The 12019-nt window shown below is 45.7% G+C and overlaps 1 protein-coding gene across 3 annotated transcripts in view; it reads left to right on the top strand.

Moving 5' to 3' along the window:
- VMP1 (vacuole membrane protein 1) overlaps positions 1–12019 on the top strand; it is a 120818-nt gene that overhangs the window by 71259 nt on the left and 37540 nt on the right. For all 3 annotated transcript variants that reach the window (XM_060756783.2, XM_060756784.2, XM_060756785.2), the window contains exon 8: positions 3498–3578. In XM_060756783.2, coding sequence (XP_060612766.1) covers positions 3498–3578 — 81 coding nt within the window. The remainder of the gene's footprint in view (positions 1–3497; positions 3579–12019) is intronic.

Below are 12019 nucleotides of genomic sequence, written 5' to 3'. Positions count from 1 at the left end.
AATAACCAATATGCCCAAATTTGAATACTGGTGCGGTTAGGGAGGGACGATTTTGTCATTTGGGAGTTGAAGTTGCTGGGATTTATAGTTCACCCGCAATCAAAGAGCACTCTGAACTCCACCAACGATGGGATAGAACCAAACTTGGCACACAGAACTCCCCTGACCGACAGAAAATACTGGAAGGGTTTATTGGGCATTGGCTTTGAGTTTGGGAGTTGTAGTTCACCTACATCCAGAGAGCACTGTGGACTCAAACAATAATGGATCTGGACGAAACTTGGCAAAAATACTCAATAGTCCAAAATGTGAACACTGGTGGAGTTTGGGGAAAATAGATTTTGACATTTGGGAATTGTAGTTGCTGGGATTTATAGTTCACCTACAATCAAAGAGCATTCTGAACTCCACAAACGATGGGATAGAACCAATCTTGGCACACAGAACTCCCATGAACAAAAGAAGGGTTTGGTGAGCATTGACCTTGACTTTGGAAGTTGTAGTTCACCTACCTCCAGGGAGCACTGTGGACTCAAGCAATGATGGATCTGAGCCAAACTTGGCATGGGTACTCAAATGTGAACCCTGGTGGAGTTTGGGGACAATAGACCTTGACATTTGGGAGTTCTAGTTATTGGGATTTATAGTTCACCTACAATCAAAGAGCACTCTCAACTCCACCAATGATGGAACCGTACTAATCTTGGCACACAGAACTCCCATGACCAACAGAAGGGTTTGGTGGGCATTGACCTTGACTTTGGGAGTTGTAGTTCACCTACATCCAGAGAGCACTGTGGACTCAAACAATGATGGAACTGAACCAAACTTGGCACGAATACTCAATAGTCCAAAATATGAACACTGGTGGAGTTTGGGGGAAATAGGCCTTGACATTTGGGATTTGTAGTTGCTGGGATTTATAGTTCACCTACAATCAAAGAGCACTCTGAACTCTACCAACGATGGAATTGAACCAAACTTGGCAGACAGATTGGAAGGGTTTGGTGGGCAAGAATTCCCTTGACCAACAGAAGGTTTTGGTGGGCATTGACCTTGACTTTGGGAGTTATAGTTCACCTACATCCAGAGAGCACTGTGGACTCAAACAATAATGGATCTGGACGAAACTTGGCAAAAATACTCAATAGTCCAAAATGTGAACACTGGTGGAGTTTGGGGAAAATAGATTTTGACATTTGGGAATTGTAGTTGCTGGGATTTATAGTTCACCTACAATCAAAGAGCATTCTGAACTCCACCAATGATGGAATTGAACCAAACCTGGCACACAGAACCCCCATGACCATCAGAAAATACTGGAAGGGTTTGGTGACCCCTCTGACATCCCCTCTTGACCCCCCTGGAAGTCCCGACCACCAGGTTGAGAAACACTGATCTCAAGGCCAGCGTTGTAATGCAGATGACTAGACTTGAGAATGGGGCTTTCATAGGTGCCTTAAATTGCGGCTGTTCCCGGAACCCACGTGCCTTGTGAAAGAGTCCTGGCAAAATAGGAACCGAAAATTCACGATCTGAAAGCAAGCATTGTAATGCAAATGACCGAGGGAGATGTCTTATGAAATCCCTGCGCAGAAGAAGGAACGGTTCTCACTTCTCCTTTCCTTATCTTTTCCTTCTCATTTTGAAATCAACACGGGACTTTAAAGCAACAACACTTGCCTGGTCTTTGTAGGAAGAGATTTTTTTTTCATGTCAGGAGTGACTTGAGAAACTGCAAGACGTTTCTGTTGTGAGAGAATTGGCTGTCTGCAAGGACGTTGCATGGATGTTTTGATGTTTGACCATCTTTGTGGGAGGCTTCTCTCATGTCCCCGCATGGGGAGCTGGAGCTGACAGAAGGAGCTCATGAGTGATTTGGATGCCTGGGTTAAACAATGGTGCAAATATGTCCAAATGGGTGAACTATAGCTCCCATATGCGAGTCCAATCCTGCATGCTCCTTCCTCTTCCAAATCACACAAAGATGTAGAATGGGTCATGGGGGCTCTGGGTGCCAAGTTTAGTCTTGATCAGCCATTGATGTGCGTTGCAGTGGTGTCAGGGAGTGAGTGATGGTACTGCAAGTGGGTCGTGGGAGCTCTTATACCGTGTTTGGTCTTCATCAGTCATTTGTGAGGGTCGCAGTGGTCTCAGGAAGTGAGTGAAGGTACTACGAGTCCCATCATTTATGGTCCACCCTCCTCCAAACTGCACCAGGATGTAGAGAGGGTCGTGGGATCTCTGCGTACCATGTTTGGTCTTCATCAGTCATTTGTGAGGGTCGCAGTGGTCTCAGGAAGTGAGTGAAGGTACTACCAGTCCCATCATTCATGGTCCACCCTCCTCCAAACCGCACCAGGATGTAGAGAGGGTCGTGGGATCTCTGCGTACCATGTTTGGTCTTCATCAGTCATTTGTGAGGGTTGCTGATCTATGGAAGTGAATGAAGGTACTGCAAGTCCCATCATTCATGGTCTATCCTCCTTCAAACCTCACCAGGATGTGAAGTGGGTCATGGGAGCTCTGTGTACCACGTTTGGTCTTCATTAGTCATTTGTGAGGGCTGCTGATCTCTGGAAGTGAGTGAAGGTACTGCAAGTCCCATCGTCCATCCTCCTCCAAACTGTACCAGGATCTATAGTGGGTCGTGGGAGCTCTGTGTACCATGTTTGGTCTTCATCAGTCATTGGTGAGGGTCGCAGTGGTCTCAGGAAGTGAGTGAAGGTACTGCAAGTGGGTCATGGGAGCTCTGTGTACCATGTTTGGTCTTGATCAGTCATTTGTGAGGGTGGCTGATCTCTGGAAGTGAGTGAAGGTACTGCCAGTCCCATAATTCATGGTCCATCCTCCTCCAAACCGTACCATGATGTATAGTGGGTTGTGGGAGCTCTGTGTACCATGTTTGGTCTTGATCAGTCATTTGTGAGGGTTGCAGTGGTCTCAGGAAGTGAGTGAAGGTACTGCAAGTGGGTCGTTGGAGCTCTGCGTACCACGTTTGATCTTCATCAGTCATTTGTGAGGGTTGCTGATATCTGGAAGTGAGTGAAGGTACTGGAAGTCCCATCATTCATGGTCCATCCTCCTCCAAACTGCACCAGGATGTAGAGTGGGTCGTGGGAACTCTGTGTACGACGTTTGGTCTTCATCAGTCATTTGTGAGGGTCGCAGTGGTCTCAGGAAGTGAGTGTAGGTACTGCAAGTCCCATCGTCCATGGTCCTTTCTCCTCCAAACTGCACCAGGATGTAGAGTGGGTCATGGAGGGTGGGTATGTCAGGTTTCAGGATATCTGGTTCCTCAAATGTGTCAGTGTTATGTGCGTGTGGTTTTATTTATTTATTCCCCTCCATCTTAATACAAAGGCTCTCTGATTAAACTTGCTTGCACAATGCCGGGTGGGGCCAGCGAGGTGTGAACGCAAGACTCAAGTTGGCAAATAACTCCCGGTCTCTAACCCTAATAATGATTTCATTTTTGGTTTTTCTTCCCTTTGCAGGATTTTGCCTCTCGCGCCAAACTGGCCGTCCAGAACCTTGTGCAGAAAGTCGGGTTTTTCGGCATCCTGGCCTGCGCTTCCGTAAGTTGCATCTTGAGAAACCCCTTCATTCAGTGATAGTCCTTATACTCGCTGTCCCCCAGTTACAAACATACAATCAGAGAATCCTAGAAGGCCATCCAGTCCAACCCCATCCTGCCAAGAAGCAGGAAAATCCCATTCAAAGCACTGCAGCAGAGAGTTCCACTGCTGAACAGCTCTCACAGTCAGGAAGTTCTTCCTAATATATTGCAGAAGGCTTTCATGGCCGGAATCACTGGGTTGTTGTAGGTTTTTTGGACTCTATGGCCATGTTCTAGAAGCATTCTTTCCTGACGTTACTCCACCACACTCCACTGCTGAACAGCTCTCACAGTCAGGAAGTTCTTCCTAATATATTGTTGAAGGCTTTCATGGCCGGAATCACTGGGTTGTTGTAGGTTTTTCGGACTGTGTGGCCATGTTCTAGAAACATTCTCTCCTGACGTTACTCCACCACACTCCACTGCTGAACAGCTCTCACAGTCAGGAAGTTGTTCCTAATATAATTGTCGAAGGCTTTCATGGCTGGAGTCACTGGGTTGTTGTCGGTTTTTCAGACTGTGTGGCCATGTTCTAGAAGCATTCTCTCCTGACGTTACTCCACCACACTCCACTGCTGAACAGCTCTCACAGTCAGGAAGTTGTTCCTAATATATTGCCGAAGGCTTTCCTGGCCGGAATCACTGGGTTGTTGTAGGTTTTTCGGACTGTGTGGCCATGTTCTAGAAGCATTCTCTCCTGACGTTACTCCCCACACTCCACTGCTGAACAGCTCTCACAGTCAGGAAGCTGTTCCTAATATATTGTCGAAGGCTTTCATGGCCGGAATCACTGGGTTGTTGTAGGTTTTTCGGACTGTGTGGCCATGTTCTAGAAACATTCTCTCCTGACGTTACTCCACCACACTCCACTGCTGAACAGCTCTCACAGTCAGGAAGTTGTTCCTAATATAATTGTCGAAGGCTTTCATGGCTGGAGTCACTGGGTTGTTGTCGGTTTTTCAGACTGTGTGGCCATGTTCTAGAAGCATTCTCTCCTGACGTTACTCCACCACACTCCACTGCTGAACAGCTCTCACAGTCAGGAAGCTGTTCCTAATATATTGCCGAAGGCTTTCCTGGCCGGAATCACTGTGTTGTTGTAGGTTTTTCGGACTGTGTGGCCATGTTCTAGAAGCATTCTCTCATGACGTTACTCCCCACACTCCACTGCTGAACAGCTCTCACAGTCAGGAAGCTGTTCCTAATATATTGTCGAAGGCTTTCATGGCCGGAATCACTGGGTTGTTGTAGGTTTTTCTGACTGTATGGCCATGTTCTAGAAGCATTCTCTCCTGACGTTACTCCACCACACTCCAGGGCAGAGAGTTCTACTGCTGAACAGCTCTCACAGTCAGGAAGTTGTTCCTAATATATTACCAAAGGTTTTCATGGCCAGAATCACTGGGTTGTTAAGGTTTTTCGGACTGTGTGGACATGTTCTAGAAGCATTCTCTCCTGACGTTACTCCACCACACTCCGGGGCAGAGAGTTCCACTGCTGAACAGCTCTCACAGTCAGGGAGTTGTTCCTAATATATTTTCGAAAGCTTTCATGGCCAGAATCACTGGGTTGTTGTAGGTTTTTCGGACTGTATGACCATGTTCTAGAAGCATTCTCTCCTGCCGTTTTGCCTGTATCTGTGGCAAGCATCCTCAGAGGTTATGAGGTCATCTTAACCGCTGAGGATGCCTCCCATAGATGCAGATGAAACGTCAGGAGAGAATGCTTCTAGAATATGGCCATACAAGCTGAAAACCCTACAACAACCCAGAATACATAAAGAAGCGGGACAATCCCATTCAAAGCAACCCTGACAGATGGCCATCCAGCCTCTGTTTCAAAGCCTCCAAAGGGGCAGAGAGTTCCATTGCTGAACAGCTCTCACAGTCAGGAAGTTCTTCCTAATATATTGTTGAAGGCTTTCATGGCCGGAATCACTGGGTTGTTGTAGGTTTTTCGGACTGTATGGCTGTGTTCTAGAAGCATTCTCTCCTGACGTTACTCCACCAGACTCCAGGGCAGAGAGTTCCACTGCTGAACATCTCTCACAGTCAGGAAGTTGTTCCTAATATATTGTCGAAGGCTTTCATGGCCGGAATCACTGGGTTGTTAAGGTTTTTCGGACTATGGCCATGTTCTAGGAGCATTCTCTCCTGACGTTTCGCCTGCATCTGTGGCGAGCATCCTCAGAGGTTATGAGGTCATCACAACCTCTGAGGATGCCTGCCATTGATGCAGGCGAAACGTCAGGAGAGAATGCTCCTAGAACATGGCCATACAACCTGAAAAACCTACAACCCAGAATACATAAAGAAGCAGGACAATCCCATTCAAAGCACCCCTAACAGATGGCCATCCAGCTTCTGTTTCAAAGCCTCCAAAGAAGTAGCCTCTACCACACTCCGGGGCAGAGAGTTCCACTGCTGAACAGCACTCGCAGTCAGGAAGTTGTTCATAATATATTGTCGAAGCCTTTCATGGCCGGAATCACTGGGTGGTTGTAGGTTTTTTAGACTGTATGGCCATGTTCTAGAAGCATTCTCTCCTGACATTTCACCTGCATCTTTGGCAATCATCCTCAGAGGTTATGAGGTCATCCAGCCTCTGTTTCAAAGCCTCCAAAGAAGGAGCCTTCACCACATTCTGGGGCAGAGAGTTCCACTGGTGAACAGCTCTCACAATCAGGAAGTTCTTCGTCATGTTCAGGTGGAATCTCCTTTCTTGTAGTTTGAAGCCATTGCTCCATTGCGTCCTAGTCTCCAGGGCAGCAGAAAACAAGTTTGCTCCCTCCTCCCTATGACTTCCTTTCACATATTTATACATGGCTATCATGTCTCTTCTCAGCATTCTCTTCTGAAGGCTAAACATTCCTAGCTCTTTAAGCCGCTCCTCATAGGGTTTGTTCTCCAGACCCTTGATCATTTGCATCGCCCTTCTCTGGCTTACAAATTGAGACAACAGGAAGTGAGATAAATCTTCCCCTCGGAAGGGAAATCCACTCTTGGAAGAGTTATTATCATGAGAGAAAGGGGTCTCCACTGAAGATGTACCACCAGTCGTTGTTTCCACAACAAGACTGCAGCTCCTTGGCATGGGCTCTTCTGGCCGAGGCTCATGGGAGTTGTAGTAGCATCCAATCCTAACCCGGAGAAAGGCATAGGGCCACAATGGACCGGATATGATGGCATTCCTCTCTCTTGAAGGGAGCACACAGGAATGTTTGAAACCTTTAGGGTTGTGCAATGCCGATACTGTGTGTGTATGTTTGTGCTTGTTAATTTGAAATAGTGGCTCGGGTGAGGAGCCCCGCTTCCCTCCCTTTGCCCACTTACGACATCCCAGGCTTAATCTCCAGAACATTTTGTGCTCCTTCTGCCCGATAGGCACATAAACACATCCTTTTTTTCTCTCTCTCTGGGGTTTTCCTCGCAGCAGGAGCCTCGGGACCCGGTCCCACCACCACCTTCTTCTGGCTCGTTGTGTTGAATCCCGTAAAATAAATAAATACGACTGTATTTCAAGGCTTCAATTGCATCTGGAAGGGTTTAATTGGTTTATTTTGTAACTTTATCCAACAGGCTCACTGACTTTGGGTTTGTTAACAAGTTTATAGAGCTATCCCAATATATATATATTAAAACCCTCCAAAAAAAACCTCCTTTAAGATAGATTTGGTATTTGAGGACTAGAATTTATTATTATTATTATTATTATTATTATTATTATTATTACTATTACTATTATTATTATTAGGAGCCCCTGGTGGCGCAGTCAGTTAAACCCCTGTACCGGCAGGACTGAAGACCAATAGGTCACAGGTTCGAATCTGGGGAGAGCTTGGATGAGCTCCCTCTGTCAGCTCCAGCTCCTCATGCATGAGCTCCCTCTGTCAGTTCCAGCTCCCCATGCAGGGACATGGGAGAAGCCTCCCACAAGGATGGTAAAACATCAAAACCATCCAGGCAATTTCCCCTGGGCAACGTCTTTGCAGACGGCCAATTCTCTCACACCAGAAGCAACTTGCAGTTTCTCAAGTTACTCCTGACATGACAAAAAAAATTACTATTATGAGGAGACCCCAGTGGTGCAGTGGGTTAAACCCCTGTGCCGGCAGGACGGAAGACCAATAGGTCGCAGGTTCGAATCCGGGGAGAGCTTAGATGAGCTCCCTCTGTCAGCTCCAGCTCCCCATGCAGGGACATGAGAGAAGCCTCCCACAAGGATGGTAAAACATCAAAAACATCCAGGCAATGTCCCCTGGGCAACATCCTTGCAGACGGCCAATTCTCTCACACCAGAAGCAACTTGCAGTTTCTCAAGTCGCTCCTGACATGACAAAAGAAATTACTATTACTATTATGCAACGTCCTTGCAGACGGCCAATTCTCTCACACCAGAAGCAACTTGCAGTTTCTCAAGTCGCTCCTGACATGACAAAAGAAATTACTATTACTATTATGCAACGTCCTTGCAGACGGCCAATTCTCTCACACCAGAAGCAACTTGCAGTTTCTCAAGTCGCTCCTGACATGACAAAAGAAATTACTATTACTATTATGCAACGTCCTTGCAGACGGCCAATTCTCTCACACCAGAAGCAACTTGCAGTTTCTCAAGTCGCTCCTGACATGACAAAAAAAATTACTATTACTATTATGTAACGTCCTTGCAGATGGCCAATTCTCTCACACCAGAAGCAACTTGCAGTTTCTCAAGTTACTCCTGACATGACAAAAAAAATTACTATTATGAGGAGACCCCAGTGGTGCAGTGGGTTAAACCCCTGTGCCGGCAGGACGGAAGACCAATAGGTCGCAGGTTCGAATCCGGGGAGAGCTTAGATGAGCTCCCTCTGTCAGCTCCAGCTCCCCATGCAGGGACATGAGAGAAGCCTCCCACAAGGATGGTAAAACATCAAAAACATCCAGGCAATGTCCCCTGGGCAACATCCTTGCAGACGGCCAATTCTCTCACACCAGAAGCAACTTGCAGTTTCTCAAGTCGCTCCTGACATGACAAAAGAAATTACTATTACTATTATGCAACGTCCTTGCAGACGGCCAATTCTCTCACACCAGAAGCAACTTGCAGTTTCTCAAGTCGCTCCTGACATGACAAAAGAAATTACTATTACTATTATGCAACGTCCTTGCAGACGGCCAATTCTCTCACACCAGAAGCAACTTGCAGTTTCTCAAGTCGCTCCTGACATGACAAAAGAAATTACTATTACTATTATGCAACGTCCTTGCAGACGGCCAATTCTCTCACACCAGAAGCAACTTGCAGTTTCTCAAGTCGCTCCTGACATGACAAAAAAAATTACTATTACTATTATGTAACGTCCTTGCAGATGGCCAATTCTCTCACACCAGAAGCAACTTGCAGTTTCTCAAGTTACTCCTGACATGACAAAAAAAAATTACTATTATGAGGAGACCCCAGTGGTGCAGTGGGTTAAACCCCAGTGCCGGCAGGACTGAAGACCAACAGGTCGCAGATTCGAATCCGGGGAGAGCTTGGATGAGCTCCCTCTATCAGCTCCAGCTCCTCATGTATGAGCTCCCTCTGTCAGCTCCAGCTCCCCATGCAGGGACATGAGAGAAGCCTCCCATGGTAACCCAGTTGGGTGAAGGTACTACAAATCCCATCATTCATGGTCCGATCTCCCTCAAACCACACCAGGTGGTAAAGTGGGTCATTGGGGGGGGGGGGGACAGCTCTTTGCTAAGTTTGGTCCAGGTCTGTCATTTGTGGAGGTTGCAGTGGTCCGTGGTAGATCCATCATTTTTGGGGATTGCAGTGGTCTGTAGTAGCCCAATCGGGTGAAGCCCAATTGGGTGATTGCAGATCCCATCGTCCATGGTCCAATCTCCCCCAAACCATACCAGGAGGTAAAGTGGGTCATGGGGGGGGGGGTCTGTGTGCCAAGTTTGGTTCAAGTCCATCATTCGTGCAGGTTGCAGTAGTCTGTAGGAGCCCAATCAGATGAAGCTACTGCAAATCTCATCATCCATGGTCCAATCTCCACCAAACCACACCAGGAGATACGCAGACCCCCACCACCACCTCATAAAGTGGGTCATGAGGTGGGGGGGGGGGGTCTGTGTGCCAAGTTTGGTCCAAATTCGTCATTTGTAGGGGCCACAATAGTCTATGAAAGTTGGAGTTGAATCGGGTGAAGGTACTGCAAATCCCATCAGGGTATTAAATAAATAAATAAATACTTTTTGCTTCAAGATAGTTTCATGCCTCATCTCCCACCTCCAATATATGCAAATACAGTCGTTCCCAAATCCTTCTGGCCCAAACCATTTCGGATCAGGAATCCTTCCCCTGTTTCTATCGCCCAAGAAAAACAAAATCCTTTTTTTTCAGATCCCAATATTTCATGCAATCTTTCGCAGTGCTGTGGTTGATGTTCTGATCCTGCTTTGAGTGCAGCGCTAATGGAAAGAGATGCATGCAAATAAATCAGTCTCAAGTCCGCTATTTGTACATAACCTTTCCTTTACCCCCGGCCACGTTTCAACCATAGAGGTATGTACCTCTGGATGGATTTATTTATTTGCTGCGTATAGGCATTAATCTGGATCAAATTCGGGCCCTTGTGTTTTCCCTTCCATACCTTGTCTAGACTAGGGATAAAGAGTTACATTTTCAGCAGGCCGTCTAATGCTGTGGAAATCTCCATGTACCCATTTGGCAGGTTGCATTTTATTTATGGCTGACAACTCCGCTCTCCTCTAACAACACTGAGACGTTCTAGAGGAGGATCAACGTTTTGATGTGCTTTCTCCCTGCGGGCCTTCATAATTGACACGTTGGTGTTTTGGACAGAGCGATGGGAGTTGCTGTTGGTCATGCGGACTCTGTGTGCTAAGTTTGGTCCAGGTCCGTCATCCGTGGGGGTCGCAGTGAACTTCCATTATTTGGGTTGAGAGTGGCCAAGGATGGAAACCCAACCTATTTGGAGGTTGTCCCATTGAGAAAGTGTTGAGATTAATTTCACAATTCAGGAGCAGATCCGTTGCACAACTTCAGCGCTTTCCAGTAGCTTCTTCCTGCACAGTATTTTCAGTCAACTGCTCCCACAGCCTGCAGTCACTCTGGAACTCTTTTACAGACACTTGAGCACATGCCTGGCCATTGTCAGTTTTACTATTGTTTTCCCCTCCAATCTGGATGACACTACAAACTTACCACAGCACATGGTTATATCTTGTCTCAATTACATAGAGCCTTCGACGAACAGCATCACAGCACAAGGAGAGAGAATACACTGTACATGACTTCCTTATATACAATTCTATACAATTACACATAGCAATCTCTGATTGGTTCCCAACTCATTAACTTAACTCAGACCCAGGATTACATCATTCCCAATCACCTGGACTAGGCCAGAACACATTCCCCAAATGATTCCCAATATACATACAGTTAATGCATGACTCAGCATTTCCAATAGAAGCCCATTAGCAGTGCATGACTCAGCTATATTACATTACAATACATTGTAAAACCTGACAGAAAGCATTGGTTGAGTGGGCTTCTTTTGTAATTATTATTATTAATAATAATAATAATAAAATAATAATAAAATAATAATTAATAAAATAATAATTAATAAAATAATAATTAATAAAATAATAATTAATAAAATAATAATAATTTAATAAAAACCCATCGGGGAGGAGGTACACTTTATTTATATTCCCGAAGGGACTCTGAGTGGATTACAACATACACAAATAGGCAAACATTTAATGCCTTTAATACAGTGCAATATCAATGACGCACAAATACGCAGAAAATAGGTAAAGGCTTCCCCTTTCATTTCCGGCTTCTGGAGGCGGTGCTCAACTCTGGCCATAGGGAAGTGCTCCACCAGACCCTGGCCCAGGAACTGGATCAACATCCCCATTCCCATCATGAACATCAACACAAACATCATCCCCATTCCCATCATAAATATCAACATGAAGATCAGACCCAGGCTAATATAGGGTTAGTCAAAATGAATAGGCCAATTCGGGTACAATTAATTTTCTTATTGGCCTATTCATTTTGACTAACCCTGTATAACAGTGTCATAAGTTGCTGACAGGTCTGTGAAGACATCTCATGCAATCTGCAGCCTTTCAAAGCCATCTTCTATGTGCTGAGTCAGGTTCAGCCCTTGCGATGTGCAGCTTTTGCCTTTCCTGAAGCCAGCTAGCAGTGGGATCAGACATGGGTCTATTTTTTCCCTAATTCTATGCAAAATAAGTCTCTCCAGAACTCTGTAAAGATGGCACAACAAGGCGATTGCTCTATAGACAGTTCCACCTTGTCTCCTACATTGTGCTAATAATATAATATAATATAATATAATATAATATAATATAATATAATATA

The sequence above is a fragment of the Anolis sagrei genome, chromosome 11 (genome assembly GCF_037176765.1).
Source record: "Anolis sagrei isolate rAnoSag1 chromosome 11, rAnoSag1.mat, whole genome shotgun sequence".
Classification (NCBI taxonomy): domain Eukaryota; kingdom Metazoa; phylum Chordata; class Lepidosauria; order Squamata; family Dactyloidae; genus Anolis; species Anolis sagrei.
The sequence above is the reverse complement of the archived record's forward strand: the minus strand, read 5'-3'. Positions and strand labels throughout refer to the sequence as shown.